At 49.3% G+C, this 17,304-nt stretch overlaps 1 protein-coding gene across 1 annotated transcript in view; it reads right to left on the minus strand.

Annotated features, from left to right (window-relative positions):
- Positions 1–11: 11 nt before the first annotated feature.
- LOC116914936 (anthrax toxin receptor-like) overlaps positions 12–17,304 on the minus strand; it is a 30,465-nt gene continuing 13,172 nt past the window's right edge. Inside the window, 15 exon segments of the mRNA XM_032919362.1 lie at positions 12–215; positions 4,518–4,595; positions 6,053–6,178; positions 7,764–7,802; positions 8,287–8,514; positions 9,693–9,771; positions 10,302–10,371; positions 11,638–11,739; positions 13,571–13,631; positions 13,723–13,800; positions 14,066–14,134; positions 14,277–14,356; positions 15,164–15,197; positions 15,278–15,359; positions 17,201–17,272. Coding sequence (XP_032775253.1) covers positions 12–215; positions 4,518–4,595; positions 6,053–6,178; positions 7,764–7,802; positions 8,287–8,514; positions 9,693–9,771; positions 10,302–10,371; positions 11,638–11,739; positions 13,571–13,631; positions 13,723–13,800; positions 14,066–14,134; positions 14,277–14,356; positions 15,164–15,197; positions 15,278–15,359; positions 17,201–17,272 — 1,402 coding nt within the window.

The following is a 17,304-nucleotide window of genomic DNA, read 5'->3' on the forward strand; positions in this document are numbered from 1 at the left end:
TGAGATATCCACTAGGTAGGTGAGAGTGACCGAGGCACTCTGGGAACCCAGGAATGAAGAGCAAGCCGCCACAACCCCAAGGGACGCCTGGGACGCCTATCTGGGAGACGGTGGCACTGAGAGCAGGAAGCTAGACGCAGAGACTCTGGGCTGGGTGGCAGGCTGACCTTGGGAACGCAGGGTTCCTTCGCGAGTGCCACGTTGGTAAACCACCCCTATAGGAAAGAGGAGAGAAAACAATGAGATACTACTGCAACCGGACTCTGAAGCCAAGTTGCTTGTCTGGATGGTGGGGAGCCCTGTAGTAGCATCACAGGGCAAGCTTGAGTGGCCCTTCTTCTCCCACCCTCCCCCACCCCACCCTCCCCACTGCACTCTCCTTCCAGATGTGGTGCAGGTAACCGAAGTCTGAGAGGTGCAAAGACCTGGAAGATCTGCGAGTTTTGATTTTGAGAAAATTTGTCTCTTGTGGCTTACTCAACAGAAAGGGTATCTGGGAGTGCAACTAAAGATTTGAGGTGGGAAGACACGCTCGAGATGGGGGGGGGGAAGCATATGCAAACCCCATCAGGAGACAACGCCAGGGATGACACGAGCTGGAGCTCCCAGAAGGCTCTGCCTTGCTAGCTTTGGAGGTAGAGAAAGAGCCAGGCATTATGGAAGGCTGAGGCTGAGGCTCTAGAGGTCAGAAAGGGCGAGAAAACGGGCTCTCCCACAACTTCAGCGAGTTTGGGTGTCTTGATTTTTAGCTCACTTAAGTCACTTCATACTTTGGTGTGCAAAGTCTCTGATGAGCACAGGGTACCACACGTGCTCTGGGACAGGTGATTATCAACAGGTAGACTGAACCACAGCCATGAAAAAGGGAAGGATGCCATTCTCTCACACAGCAGATGCAAGAAGTGTTTTGTGTCAGACAAAAAAAGCCAGAGCGGGAAGAAAAACTGGTTCTCAATACACCTGCCTCTCAACCCAGAGGTCTCTACTTCACTCTGGGCCATAACCCCACTCTATACAGTCCTAGGATTGCCCCATCACACACCAGCCTGGGAGCCCTGAGCCACACAGACTCAATCCACTCCACATCTGCCTATATGTCCTTGTGCCCAGATAACCATCTGAAGAATCTTTATTGGACCTTTTAAGAAAGCTTCCCATGTCATTCACTCCAAGTCAGATGAGAGGGGCTGATTCTAAACCTCTCCCTGATCTGCTATTTACTTTACGTCCTCAAAATCAAATGCAGCTAAGGGACCCTATCTCCATTTTCCCTCTTCATCACAGCAAGTGGAGTTTGCTCAAGGATGCGGGATGCGCCGCTACGAAGTCACGTGTTCTGCGGCAGCCACGTGAGTGAGCTCTAGCAAGCAGAATGCAGGCACGAACTTTTGGGCGGTGCTTTTCAGAAGCCCCACCCCCTTCCTTTTCCGTCCTTCTTCCCTCTTCCCCCTCCTTCTCCCTGAGATATTGTGTGTTTATCGGAGCAGAAGCAGACACTTTGTAAGGGCGAAAATAACTCATGCATCTGGGCAGTTAAAAATTTGTTAGACTTCCCTGTGGCTGCCAGGTTAGAGATGTTACAAGACGCTATTTGGATAATAACTTCCCGGAGTCACTAAGCTTTCTCCAGGCACTTTCAAAATAAGGCTTCTCTCATGATTTCCTTCTCTTTGGTATTCTTGATGTGCTTTATAACACGGGTTGGAGGCTGTGGTGATTTGAATAAAAATGGCCTCCATAATCCCACAGGGAGTGGCACTATTAGGAGGTGTGCCCTTGTTGGAGGAGGTGTGGTTTTGTTGGGGGAAGTTTGTCACTGCGGGTCAGCTTTGAAGCGTCAAATACTCAAGCTCTCTCTTCCTGCTTCCTACTGATCTTGACATAGAACTCTCAGACACCTCCCCAGCGCCATGTCTACCAGTGCTTCCCACCATGACAAGAGTAGACTACGCCTCTGAAACGGCAACCCAGCCCAAATTAAATGCAACCAGCAGCATCCTTACCGGAGCCCTGGCTAGCCTCTGTGGTTGGGACAGAAACCATCCTCAAGGATATCAGGTCATGCAGTATCTTAATTAGGGTTTACTGCTGCGCAGAGACAAGATCTCAGAACCTCTTTTTTTTTTTTAATTCATGTATGCCTCTCTATCTGCATGTATGCCTGCTAGAAAACATTAGATCTCATTACAGATGGTTGTGAGCCACCATGTGGTTGCTGGGAATTGAACTCAGGGCCTCTGGAAGAACAGTCGGGGCTCTTAACTATTAAGCCACCTCTGCAACCTCCATAACCACCCTTACAAAGGAAAACATTTCATTGGGGCTGGCTTATAATCCAGAGGTTTAGTCCATTATCATCATGTGGGAAGCATGGCATCATACAGGCAGACATGGTGCTAGAGAAGGAGCTGAGAGCTTTACATCTTGATCTGAAAGCAGCAGAAAGAGACTGCGTCCCACACTGGGCATGCCTTGAGCATTATAAGACCTCAAAGCCCAGTGACACACTTCTTCCAACAAGGCCACACCAACTAATAGTGACACTCTCTATGTGCCAAGCATTCAAGCATGTAAGTCTATGGGAGCCAAACATATTCAAATCAACACACGTGGCTTTGTTCAACCTGTGAAAGGGGCTGCCGTGCCAACAAGCCATGATGGGCAACTCCAACTGGGCCTTTGTCTAGACTCTTTAGCCTACAAGCCAGTTAGCTCTTCATCCACTCAAGTCTGAGCTTCCTGCTCTGCCTAGATCCCCTATACCGCATGCTCCTATCTGTTCAAATAATTCTCTATTTCCACAAATGCTCCACAGAGTGTGCAGAAGAGACTTGCTTGGAGCCATCGCCAAGCATGGATGTGTGAGTGGCTGTTGTGTCATTCCTGAGATCCTCTCTTACCCCATCTCTCCTTCAAACTCCAACCTGATGCTCTCTCCAGCCCCTGTCCTGCTGGACACTATCTGGAGCAAAGCATCTTCTCTGTGGCCCAACAGACATAACCCTGAGTAAGACCGTCTGCTCTGCTCCTGGCCGTAGGTTACACTTCCCATTCAGGCCTCGGGCTCCCTCTGAGGCTGATTCAAGCCCAGCTTTCACTCTCCTTTGTTTCATCTACTCTTGAATCAATTCCTCACAGAAACATTCTTGGATGCTCCCATAATCAACCTGGCCCTCCAGGTTTTCCAATGTCAGGCTCCCACTTTAGGCAGTTTTACCAGGACAGTTGTACAGAGATAGGTTGCAGAACAAGCTAGACACGGGTGAAGACAGAATGAGTCAGAGGAGAAGACTAAGCCAGAAGACTAGAACAGATTGCCCAAGTCAGTATAAGACCAAGCATAGCAATTCAGTCAGAAGCTGAGGGAAGTCAGTTTGAATCAGTCAGCTTGGAGAGGAGTTTGAGCCAGAATAGCTGATTTGACTAACCAGCCAGAGTTCAGAAAGAACAAGAAAGGGTGAGCTTGTTCAGCAGGAATTCTCAGAGGCTGAAAACATACTAGGCCTAGACAAGATTGTCCAGAAGCTAGAAGCTTCCAGGACTGGGCCTAGGTTGTCAGACGAAAGCAGTGAGCCTCCAAGACAGTAATTACATCAGGTGAATAAAAGTTACTGCCAACAGCAGTGTGTCTTAAGCTCTGACTGACAGCCTTTATCTGTCCTCCCTTTCACCTTCTTTCCCTTCCTCCCTCTTATTCATACACACACAAGGAGCCTCTATTTGATTCCTAATACCTTGAACTCTGCCATATCCCATATTCCCATCTCAAGAGCAATTAGAGCAGCCATAGACCTTGTACTAGAGAAGGAAGTAGGGATGTTTCTTTCCACCCTTCCTCCAGGCTCAGGACAGGCTTCACATCCCACTCAACCAACCACTGTCATGCAGACCATAAACCAGCCAGCCAGCCCAGGAAGCACCATTAAAATGAACCAGACCTGAAGTAACCCTGTCAAAGTGACCTTATTCACATCCCCTGAACCCACATAAAAGCTGGGCATAGAAGTGTATGTTTCCAACCTCAATACTGAGTGGGACATAGGCAGATCCCATGAGATCACTGGCAAACCTGTCTAGCAGAAACAGCGAGTTAAAGGTTTAGTACAAGACCATTTCAAGGATTGAGGATGACTTATGACCTCTATTCACTCACACACAGGCAAATATACCTGCTTATACGTCGTGTGTGTGTGTGTGTGTGTGTGTGTGTGTGTGTGTGTGTGTGTGGAGAGAGAGAGAGAGAGAGAGAGAGAGAGAGAGAGAGAGAGACCCTTAATATTTAATAAATGGAGTCACTATTGGCCAGACAGCACTGTCGACCATGGCCAAAGTGACCAGTCATTGACGTCATAGATACCATGTCTGGGAGGCTCATGAGTGCCGGGTCTCACGTTTTGGGCTTTCTTCCTCACCTCATGCTGGGACATGGTTCTGAGCCACAGACCCAGAAAGCAACCATCACAGGTAAAAGGTAGTGACCATTGTGGCCCTTAGAAGTAGCCTTGGGTCCCACTCACCTGGTTACCATACTGAGGCCATATCAATGACAACTGGGGATAGCATAGGGGATTGAAGTTGCACACAGTCACATTGCCCTGAAGAGCAGAAACATGGTCATGAGGAAGAATCAGGGCATGGACTCTGCCCCCCACCAGAGCATGAGAATCCTTGTCTCCTAGGACTCTGTGCCCAAAGAGCTCTGAGAAAGAGCCCAAGTGGGCTCCTGAGAAAGGATCTTACAACCTTGACTGCCTGGGATTGTCACTGTGGGACCCAGTGACACAGCAGTGTCTCTGTGGGGAGAGGAGCCAATATGTGGCTTTTGGAGAGGTTTAGAGGCAGGAGTGGTGGGTAATGGCATGCAGAGGCCTTTAGGGGAGCCATGATGTAGGCTCAGCAAAAAGGCCTGCACCGAGGGTCACAGGGGAGAGGCAGGTAAGCAGCCTATGTCATGTTGAGTGGCAGGTGACACAGACCAAGACAGAAAACATAAAAGACAGAGGAACCTTCGGTCTAGGGGTTGGGAACCCCTCAACCTCAGACCTAAAGTTCAGACTCAGTGGATCTCGTGCAGTGAGTAGGGTCAGGCTAGAATGCAGGCATACAGGCCACCAGTATGCCAGGCTAGGCCTATGGCCGGCCAGTGGCCTCTTTCCCTAGAGAATCTATGTTGACCGTTCTTCAGACATAGGCAGGAGATAGGCAGAACTGGGACTTGGATAGCCTGAGAGGCTGTGAAGGGACTGAGAGCTTCCTGAGGAAACAGGGTCCAAGCTTCCTGAGGAAACAGGGTCCAAGCTTCCTGAGGAAACAGGGTCCAAGCTACCTGAGGAAACAGGGTCCAAGCTTCCTGAGGAAACAGGGTCCAAGCTTCCTGAGGAAACAGGGTCTGTCTGAGAGCAGGACCAAGGAGGAATAGGGCAAAGCCAGGTAAACACCAGAGATGAGAGACCTGGCTGCTGGCAGGCCTCTCCCTTCCATAGGCCTGAACCTCCGAGGTGAAAGGAGGAGACTTGGACTACCTGCCCACCAGAGGTCAACTCTACAGGGGTTTTGTGGTGCCGTGCCTGTTAGGGTAGCCATGTCAACAATCTCCTTCCCATAACGTTTTGCCCCATCTTAGCAGTAGAACCACTGAGTCAGCTCTTTCCTATGTTCTCAAAGAACTTGGAGGTAGTCAGTCAGGGGCACTGGACTTTGTCCAGGTTTCACGGTAGACAGAAGCGTTTGGAGACTGGTCTTTTTTTTTTTTTTTAACTGTCCCTAGATTTGTAAGCTTCTTTGTCATTCAGCATATACTGACTTCCCCACCCACATTAGTAATACTGTCAGGGCTTAGAAAATGGCCCTGCGATACCAGGGGCTGGCCAGGTCATCACTGTCCCCAAACCTAGATACTGTAGGGACCCTCCTGCACGCTCTCCTTCCCTAGGATAAGGGAGGGTCTGCATATGGTTGTCCTCAGATACAGAAATTCAGAGCCTGTTCCGTAGAGTTGAACCCTCCCACACCCAGGCAGTCTGAAGTCACAGGTCCTGAGGAGTCCTCGCACCTCCACATCTCTGCTCACATAGAGGCCACGGCAGGTGCAACAGCAGATGATCACAATGGAGGTTGAGTTTACAGGTACTGTGGGTGCTGGGGGAGTCACCCGAGGAGGTTGTTCCTTCTCTCTGAGCTGAAGGGAGAGAAAACCTTGTCTGGACCTTGTCTGTGCCCTGTACAGCCCTTGGCACTGTGGGCCTCTGCTGTTATTGGGGGGTAAACAGCAAAATGTATCCCACTGCATGGGGGGTTCCACGGGAAGAAAAGAGAGCCTCCTCACACATTTCAGATATGGGGCTTCACGAAGTAGCAACAGCCCTTCTGAGAGCCCTGGGCCCTCTCACGTCAGCCCTGCTGGCAGAAGTCTGGCCTGGTTGCTGCACGGTGGGCCAGCACTAGCAGGCAACTGTCCCTTCCACCTGTCTCTGGCTTTTGCATGGACATCCTCACCCAGGCCACTCTGCAGCCAGCACAGTCCAAACAAGACAGCGAGGCTGCTCCTATCTGAGTCCAAATCGAGGCTCCAAACCTGCCCCAGCCTCTCTACATCTGGTCCTTACATGATGGGAGCTGCAGATGCGAACCCACCTTGTCCTTGTGTTTCCCTGGGGACATCCTTCGCAGAGCAGGGTCCCGAGACTTTCACCCTCCTTATCCCTCAGTCCCTAGGCTGATCCCAGCCAACCCTTCTACCCTGACAGGAGACAGAGATGAAGACATGCATAGGAGCCAGAAGATCCCTATCTAGAGATGAGAATCAGGACTCCTTTCAGAAGGCTCTGTTCTCAGCGGCCTCAGCATCAATCGGAGTTCACAGGAACCCCCTCAAAGCCTCCAAAGCGGTAAGCGCAGCTGTTTATACTGGCTGTTTGACCAAGGTCTAGATCGGAAGGTTCTGGGAATGTTCCTTATCTGGTGATATTGAGAGCCCCCCAGTCTTTGCTGACCCTTCACCTCACTGTATCTGCTGAAGTAGTGGTAGGCTCTGGGTACAGGATGAACAATGGCCTGTTTCGTGACATGTGACCTTCTCAGGATACAGAGAATGACTCACCTTTCGTTGTGGTGCAAGTGCTGGCAGTCCCTTGACAGGCTAGAGGGTGAAACAGACAGAATGAGACGTACTGTTATGGTTTGGACAACTGTTCTCGAGATGCTTTGTGTTAAAGTCTTGATCCCAGCCTGTGGAGGAGTTGCAGCCTAGGGTGGATACCAGAGGGTCCTCTGGAGGAAGGTAATCCTTAGCAGTGTGTCTTAGAATAGTTCTTCCACTTTCAGAACTGGAGATGAGGTGTGGCTTTCCTTGTCCCCCAGTCCCTAGGCTGATCCCAGCCAATCCTTCTACCTCGACAGGAGGCAGGGTTGGAGATAGACCTAAAGACCTCCAACATAGGGATGGGAACCAGGGCTTGACAGGGAATCCAGTTCTCAGGAGCGCAGCTGCAACCCCGGCACCAGAGTCCTCTGAGGTCTCCTAAGAGCTACAGCCCATAGAAACAGCTGCATATGCTGACGCAGCTCCCCAGGGTGCAGATGGTGCGGCTAAGGCAGGAGATCCTAAAAATCGGGTAGGACCTTGTCTTTGGGTGATGTCACTGTGAACCCCTTTCTTGACCCTTGAGCTCCTCTGCCCTTCTTCCTTCCTGAGTTCTGATTCCTCTCTTGAAGGTCATTGTACTTGGCCACGTGACAATGTCAGAATCCAAAGCATGACTTACCTGTGGTCGGGGCTGAGGTGGGGGCAGCTCCTTTACAGGCTGGAGGGTAAAGCAGAGAAAAGAAGCTGGTATGTGTAGAATGGGCTCTGCCTTCACTCTGCTGACAGGGGACCCTGGTGTGGAGCAGGGATGGGTGCACACATCCTGGGATCTATGTGCGTGCCCATGCCTGTGCTGATCCACTCCACCTGATCTGATGGAGCCCCCATCCTTCTCTGCAGGTAGGGAGTCACAAGCAGGTTAAGGTGCAAATGCAGGAGAACCCCAGCAGCTGTAGCACTGCATACCTTGCCCCCGTCTCGCCTGCCTCAGAGCCGACGCCCCTTCCTTTCCTCTGAGACAAGCTCATGCCTTAGTCTCCCTTGACCTCCAGGCTAGTCTTGGCTTTCTCTACTGACTGCTTCCCTGGATAGAGATGGGACCCGACAGTTCTTTGTGCTTTGTTGTCATGATGCTTCCTTGCGTCCTTGCCTCTTGGATGGAGAGCATGTTCCTGGGCCCCAGGCTGAGCAGGCAGGGCCACTCACGGAACACAGCACAGCTGCCAGCAACAACCAATCAGCAACATCGACAGCAGCAGGCCCAGAAGTATAGGGACAAAAATGAATTTATCGACGCTTGGCTTCGGTTTCTCTGTGATGGTGGTGGGTGTAGTAGTTGTAGTAGATGGAGTTGTGGTGGTAGTCCTCCTTGTTGTAGTTATGGTTGTAGTTTTTCCGGTGGTTTTAACTGTAGTTAGTGGAGTTTTGCTCTGTGAGAAGGAAAGGTTATATGCCACCAGCTCCCAAAAGCAGAGCCCCCACAAAGAACTGCCAGGTCCCATCCCACAGAGACTAAGGCAATTGTACAAGGCCTTCCTAGATGTCTGCCACTTGCCTTCCTATCTCTCTTCTCCCCTTATTCCTGGCTTCTCCAAACTGATAGAACACCAGGCAATCCCACATCTGGCCCTGCTCCAAGACTTTGGGGAAGGTAAGGACAGTCCATGGTCTGAAGATCCTGGCCTTCACTATGGGCTTCGGTTAACATGGCACTGAGCTATTGGTGACCAAATCTCTGGGAGAGGCTGCAAGCCTACAAAGAGCAGATACAGACTAAGATCTCTCTTCCCCCTTCACAGCTCCACACCCTGGTGCTACTACCTTTCTCCCCCTGAACCATAGCTTGTGACTTGAGCACTGCCTCCTTTCATGGACACTTGGCAGACTCCGAGTTCACAATCCTGGCTCAGGCTCAGGCCACGGAATTCAGGATCAGGACTGTTCTTCCAGCTGCCTCTTAGAGTGGGCTGCAGCCGGTCCAACTCAGAGCAAGGGATGTGGGGTACCAGGGGGTGAGCACTTGGGAAATGCCAGTGATGTCACCGCTGGGGGTTGAAGCCAGGGTTCTCTGCCTCAGTGCTTATGTCTCGAATGTTATAGGCTGAGTGCCTAATGGGTAGACATCTGAGTCCATCCTCCCAGCTGGATATGAGATGAGCCAGGCAAATCCAGGGATGCCGCTCAACTCTGTAGAGTTTGTATAAGCTAAGAGAAACTTTTTTTCCTGGACATACTCTCCTGTCATGTTGCACTGAGCTCACCAAACAGGCCTGAGAACAAAGGGCCCAGAGTATTTTGGGGACCACATTAGTGGCTGGGGCTCTTATCACCTGCACCATGACTACAATGATGAAACTTCTGTATTTTTGGACTGGGGACACCAATGTGGAAGGGCCATTTGCCCTAGACGCCATGGACATGTCCTAGCAGACTGCTTGGTGCATGCCTCACTGACCCTTTTGGAAACTGGGCTGGATCATCGAAGTTAAGAATATATACAAGCCACTCTTGTGGTCTGCATAGGACCCCTCTGCTCTTTGACTTCCCTGCTAGATCTGCCCAACCAGAGCATCTGCACAGATGAGGTCACAGTCCCATGGGTACTCACACATATCCTACTGGCAACGTATAAACCGTTATTCAGGAAGTTTTTTCCGTTGTCCAGGCTGAGTAGAATATTGATCGCGCTAACACAGAGACAGACACTGAGAAATAGCCTGGTGACAAGGACCTTGGGCTTGACTCAAGGGATAACCCCAGTTCTTCCCACTCTTACACTAAAATTCAGACACTCTGAACTACTGGAGAACAGATCTGTGGGTAAAGAGAGCTCATTTCCTGAGGAACGAGAAATGAACCTCTGTAATGATGGTGAAGGGCAGATTAGACCATGAGAGACACATATGTCATATGACCTTTGAGACAATGAGCATGGTGGAGGTGAGCATGGTGTCACCAGAGTTTGCTGTCTTGTTTCAGAGAAATGGTTAGAGATCACGTTCTGGCCCTCATTCCCATCATCTCCTGAATCTTGCCCTCAGTAGAGCCTGGATGCTGTGCACTACTAAGCTAGGACAGGGCCAGATGGGAGGGTACAGGAGCCCACCTACAGGCAAATAGGTGCTCTACAGCCGAGGGGACACCTTACATCCCTCTCTATATTGGTAAACACTGACCACTGGTCTCTTCCCTCAAGGCCTCCAAAAGGGCTGCTTACTTTCCTTCAGAATCTACAATTGGTCCAGGACAAGTAACAGTCGTCTTGGTTATATTGATGGGGTTGACATCTGAAAGAAAATGACAAAACTACCAATGGATGTATCATTGTTGGCTTCCACCAGCAGAGCTGATAGTCTGACTGAGAAACAACAATCTCCTCTCTACCCTCTTCAATCCAAAGACTACTGGTAAGCCCCCACTCTGTTCAGCGTCCCAGCACAAAACAGCACCCTGGTGCCCAGCAAGAGCCCCTGAACCTCAGGGCTCACCTACTGGGGCTGAGATCACCATTCTATTCTTATAACGTAAGAGCACATGTGCATTCACACACACACATGCGCATACAGACACACAGGCACACATGGGCACATACATACATATAATATACACAGAGGTGAGAGAGATGCACACACATGTATGAGCACAGGCACATGGGGTAGGGAGACTCTGCTTTTAAGAGAAAATATGTGGCATTTGTCTTCCTAGTTCGATAATTTTGCTTAATATTGTGATCCATTATCCACTCTACTGAAAAATGACATGGACCTCATTTTATATTTCATACAGGAAAAGGAGACAAAGGGAGTTTAAGTAAGTGAAAAAAATAGAAGAGCAGAGAAGGGAATTATGAACAATGGAGAAGAAAATAACATCAGGTTAGTGAAAAGGAGAAAAAAAACAAGCAGGATCCCCCAAAATGAGAAGACTTGAAATCAAAATTACATAAATGTAAGGAGGAAAATAAAAACTAAATCATTAAAAATGTAAGTGATGAGGTTTAAAATGAAACAATGAAGTTAAAATATTACTAACATTACAGTAATAGGAAAAATAAAACAACAAAAAGACTGTCTACCATCCTGAGACAAAAAAAACTATAGGCCACTCAGGGAAGCCGTGGAGGAGCTCCCTAAGTGATTACAGCACGGAAATACTCAGTCTTGAAATCATGCACATGCAATGCTGGATGGATTCAGCAGGTTGTACCCATATATATGTAATAATAACAAAAAAAGACGAGGCCGGGAATTTGAGAGGAAATTATTTAAAGGAAATGATTTTAAATTAAGAATAAATTAAAAGGTTGTCCAGTAATAAAAATATATATAATTAGATGAATGTAGGGCAGAGAATAAAAATAAAAAACATCATTAAAAATATTAAGTTCAAAAGAACACTGGAAAAGGTGCCAGTGAAGGAGGCAGTGCCCCACCAGCTCAGCCGGGCCCCTCTTTCCCCCTTGAACACACGACCTCTAACTGCATCGTCCAGCAGGACAGTTGGTGGGGGCGGGGGGGGGGAGACTTGACTGAGAGAACAGAAACCTCACTTACCTTTGAGATGTGTAGAACCTCCTAAGTAGAACCTGCAGATAACATCTTCTTTACGCCTGGCGAAGTCAAAGCCGTATCCTTCAAGTACCACTGGGTTTGATTCTATGAGGAAGACGTTCACACCCTGAGGAGAGCTATGTGAGCAGTCCTCTGATCTAACTTTTCAAGACTCTCCACTGGCTAAAATGGCCTCCGACGAGGGAAGGTCTGTGTGAACCAATAACCATATCGGCTCCCACTTGCTGACTACCGTAGTGGGGATACTCTCTGGCACTGATAGCAGTATTCAGGAGATCCAGCACAAGCGGCTAGCTGGCTGTTCCCACAGGAGCCACGGTAGAATTTCCTCAGCTCTTGCCCCTGCACGACCACTTCTGGGCCAGATCCAGCTTGTCCCTGTACCCTGTGTTCTTCAGATGCCCAAGACTAGTTGACACCAAGGACTTTCAAACTAGAACACAGGTTGACTCCATGCTAGGCGTAGGAAAACAGCCTATTCTGTTTCATTTGGGGTGCAGCCTCCTGCCTGAGGTTCCCTCCAAATAAGAGACACCCTGTATGTGGCAGGTCTGCATAAGACAGCCAACAGTTTAACAGATTTGTGGTTGAACTGTTGCTTGGAGGTGCATGTCTCATTGGAAACAACTCATGTTTTCATCTGCAGTTTGTCACGGATGCCCAGATACCAAGGCCTCTATGTCCACTGGGAGCACCAGAAACACACAGCAGTCAGGATGGCTGCAAAGCAGGACTCCACTACCCAGAGGTAGAAGAAAGCCTGTATGAAAAGAAGGCTTCTTCCCTTTACTCCTCCACATAGCAGTCTCCTCTCTCTTACCCAGTATGGAGGAGGACAAGGGGCAGCATGGAGCCAGGAAGCAGAGTAGTCAGGGCTGGATTCTGTCTTTAGCATCTACATCTTCTAGGTGCTGCAGCTGTCCCCACTCTATCCACTGTCTCAAATCTCACTGACACCCCATCTATGTCATTTCTATCCATCGGAGGATGCATTATAGACCCTCTGACACACAGTGCTTTGTCCTTGGCTGAGTTTCATGGATCACAGAGCTCAGATGTGATCCTAGTCCTGCTTGCCCAAGCCTAGAGCAGGAGGGTTCCCTAAGAACAAAAATGTCAGGTTGCAGTTGCCTGGGCTGAAGAATACAGAACAACGCAGGCTTCCCTGTCCTGCCTTCTTTCACAGCTCACACATGCCAGCCATGTGGAGACCAAGCCTGAGGTCACCGTGATCATCTCTCCCCTAAGACCAGACGCTGCACGCTGCACGCTGCACGCTGCACACTGCCATGGGATATTAGCATGCGCAGACATTGTTCTTATCAGCGGCAGTCCTTGGGGTCAGGCATGTACACTGAAAGGGTACATATCCCATGGCTGAGGTGAACATGGCTGCCTTTGTAGACACTTAACAGTCACAAACATCCCGGAGTGTCTCCAGAGACTCAGTGGCTGTCCTCTGTTCCTGGTTCTTTCCCTTCATCCCTTAACAATTACATGTTTACTGTGAGATAAACTATTTTACATACTGCTATGTCATCACAGCACGTACCTTCCAAATGTTCATTGTATTACACCCAAATCATAGTCACCTTATGCCTGCTCATCCCCCGACACATATCAGTTATCTATATTCCAACACATAGAGTCTGTGTACACATAATACATGCAAACATACATGTCCTATGTATAACACAATATATAGAGAGAAACATTATATAGTAACAACATAAAAACATCTATGTAGACTATATAACCATATAAACCACACGCACACAAAACTTTACACACTATCCAGAAACTGATACGCACACATACTCATTGTATGCACATCACTTGCACAACCATGAACACATGCATGCGCACACATGACACATTTATCTGCCTGAAGCATAATGGTTGTCTCAGTGCTTACCTTTTATACATATAATGCGGGTAACTGCAGTTTTAAGGGATGGACAGATCTTGGATGCTAACTGGAATACAGAGTGAGAAACGAGGTCAGGAGAGTTAGCTTCAGGAATCCGGTGAGGTGGCATTGCCCCTGTCTAGGCCTATTTCACTCACTGGATTAATGAGGTCATTCAGATCTTCAGGTCTCTTATTTGTAAATGCATATTGTGGGCCACCCGAAAGTCCTATTATCTAAAAGAGAGAAGACACGACTTGAGCATCCAGCCAGAAGCCATTTGATTTTACCGTGACTCAGACACTGGCTTCTGCTCACAGCCTAGGCTTTGGAAACAGGAGTCTCTCATCATCCTACCTGGGGGAAGAAACTCAGTCACGTGTGCCTTACCGTTGCAGTGGCCACCTGTTGCTCACATCCCCAGGGTAGATGAGATGGCACCTCTGGGAGGGTGTCCTTCAACTAGGACTCAGAGGAGCACACGGTCACCGGAACTGTTACCTGATTTCTCTCAGACTGGCCTGTACCCACGCCGTAAATGGTTGCTCCCATTTTCCGAGCATCATTAGCCTGAGAGAGAGAGAGAGAGAGACAGAGAGACAGAGAGACAGAGAGACAGAGAGACAGAGAGACAGAGAGACAGAGAGAGAGATGAACCACCAAATCACATTTATACTATGGGAGAGATACAGCTGAGGATGGCAGGGCTCACCTCATCCAGTGAATACCCATAGGCCTGATTGCTTAGAGGGCCGTTGAGCAAGAAGATGATCATGCTGGGCCTCCCGTCGCCTTCAAGAGAGCAAGAGTGACTTGGTACTTGAGGTTTGAGGAATGCCAGAAGAACCCCAACATGCTATCTGGCCCGGCACCACCCAATACAGACCCAGTAGTCTCAACTCCTTAGCCCTTGGATCAGGAGCCCAGACCCAGAACCCACCGTGAGTGACCCCCACAGTGAGCCCAGATCCAGAACCCACCATAAGTGATCCCCATAGTGAGAAAGGACTTTATTCACTAATCTATAGGAGACAGAGGTTCAGGAGCAGCCTACGAAAGTAGATTTGTCTGTTCTCTCAGGGAGCCACAGTCACCTCTAAGCCTATCCTTGAGCAACTGGAACATCAGGAAAACCCTCCTGCTAAGGCAGGTGGAACCTGGTGCTAACTCTGGGCACAGCCCTAGAGGTGGGTAACAGTGGACCTAGTACATCAGGACTATATAGATCAGAAGGTGTTAGGCAAGGGACTCCACAAAAGAAAGAATTGAAAAGTGAAAGATATGGACGCCATCAAGCCCTGGTTTCCATGCATGCATCATGGTACTTCCCCCTTTCTGTTCACAAACCCATCTGTAGGCCAAAGACCCTCAGCATGACCAAGACCCACGCCTAGCCATATGGGGCCTCCTACCCTTCTCAGAAGCTTCGCAAACACAGCACTGTGTTCACAGGAGCCTTCAGGCTCAGAGAAGGGACCACCGCATCCTTTTTTAGCACTTGATAAGAATTAGAGGAGCCCTGAGGGTCTGCACACAGGCTCTCCAGGGAAGCCTGGCTCTGTGGGAACCCCACCCCCGACTACAGTGCAAGCAGCTCACCTCTTCTGTTGGCCTTTATCATCTGTTTAATTGCCTGTAAGGCAACAAAGAGAAGTGGGACACTGTGAGATGATCCCAGGGTGCTCATCCCGAGGTGGTTCTAGCCCTTTATACCTTCCACAACCCTTGGTAAACTTGCTCGTGTCCTGTGGTTATGGTATTCTTCATTCTTTCGATACCCTTGAGCATTTCCTGTCTGGGAAAAAAAATAATAAAATAAAAGGTGACATGAGGACTATGAGCAGTGACAACATGCGGCTGGATATTAGAGTACATCAATATTACACCATATGGTTATCAGAGTACATGAAGCTGAGAAAATGAAGTCTAAGTTTCGATGGAGACCCTAGGATATTATTGGTGATGACTTATCTACTCCTAGGCTGAGGCTACCTGGCAAGAAGCCACATTAAAGTTTCTGCCCTGGGCCTTTCTTAGTCTTTCACCCCATGAGACAAAGGCAGCTTGAGATGGGGGAGCACAGGAGAAGTTCTCAGTCATCGTCTAAGCCAAAGAATTTCGTGGGTACCCACAATCCTATCTGGAACCTTCCGTCCAGGTTACCCTTCTTCTGATCAGCCTTTTACCCAGTGGGTAGTGCTGAAGGGAGCTGTGTCCTTCTGCTTGAGCCACTGTTCTTCCACAAAGCCCTGGCCTAACTCCCTTCCGTCTAGTCTGCAAAGTTGTGCTACTTAGAAGTAAGCACAACTGTGGATTCCACAAGCTCCTGACAGGGACCTGAGAGTCCGGCTCTGAGGGCTGTCCATGAGGCATCTATGTTGCTCCCTAAGTTAGCGGCAACATGGCCTGTCAGGTGCTGTTGAAAACAGAACACACTGAGGTGGTCATGGGTAGGTCTAGTAGCTGGTCTTGGACAGGAAGTGGGATATTAGGATAATCCAATGTGGTAAAACTGTATAGACACAGCAAGATGACTCACAATTGACTCTAAAGAGGATTCCTGTTGGGGACAAGGAGAGCTTGCCATAAGGTGTGCTCTGATTATGCCCGGCCCAGCCCAGCCTAGGGAGTGTGAGGGCAATATCCATTATAACCAGTGGGGTCAAATCACAGCCTGTCAAACCCAGCCCAGTCCCCACCCATCTACCGGCCCCTACTGCCTCTCTGGGCTTCCTACCAGAATCTTTCCCATAGATGTTATCTCTGCTGCCTCAAACCTAGTCAGGTCTCTCTGAACAAGCCAGATGGCACATCGGATCTTCCCTGGAATCCCAGAGCTAGCATTCCTGTTCCTTTTCCCTGCTGAACCACAGGTGTCACCCTATGGGCCTGGGTATGTTCTCTTTCACTCACTGTTCCACACTTTTCTCCTAAGCCCTGGACAGAGGTTTCCTAGACCTCTGCACATCACTAATCCTAAATGTTCATGCCTTTCTCTTACTCTCACTCTGTATGGATCTCCAGGCCAGATATCCAAAGTTCTTCCTCCCAGAGAGTCAGAAGTTCCCAATATCCTTTCTCTGGCATTCTGGGGACAAATGAGTCACCTCCCTCTGTGGGTATCTGCTCCCCTTATCTGCCTGTAGTACAAAGGCCAGCCTTGGACTCATGCGCCCACCCTGGGGTGCGCTCTTCCCAGAGTGAGCCTCTGCTGCTTTTCCCTGGACCCCAGACCCTTCTGGTTCCCAGTGATCTCCCTGTCCACTGACCCAAACAGAGGATGATCTAGTCCAACAGACTCCACACAAGCCAGGGTTTTATAAAGGATCCACATCCACTCAACCACCTTCCTCAGTCTCGTGTGTGGTCATAGCCAGGTCCCAGAGAAGATTCAAGAGTGGTGGAAGGAAGGCAGACAAGCAAGAAGGTAGAAATCTTCTGGAAGCCCAAGGTTATGAGTTCAAGTGAAGTAGGAAGTCAAGGGCTTGGTAGACTGCAGTATATATCAGTATATAGGCATGTGAACACCCAGTCACTGTGGACTCCTGTGGAGCCCTCATGGGGGTCTCTGCAATCCCTCAGTTCCATGGAGGCCTGGAACACCAGGTCTGAGTTACCTTTCAAGTGGACACTTACCTGTCCCCAGTGATGGGCAGGAGGATGTTGCCCTTACAGGAGTAGGAGATCATGGATACCCGCAGATTCTGGCTGGGAGGAAGCAGGTGTTTGAGAAGCCACCA

The sequence above is a fragment of the Rattus rattus genome, chromosome 13 (genome assembly GCF_011064425.1).
Source record: "Rattus rattus isolate New Zealand chromosome 13, Rrattus_CSIRO_v1, whole genome shotgun sequence".
Classification (NCBI taxonomy): domain Eukaryota; kingdom Metazoa; phylum Chordata; class Mammalia; order Rodentia; family Muridae; genus Rattus; species Rattus rattus.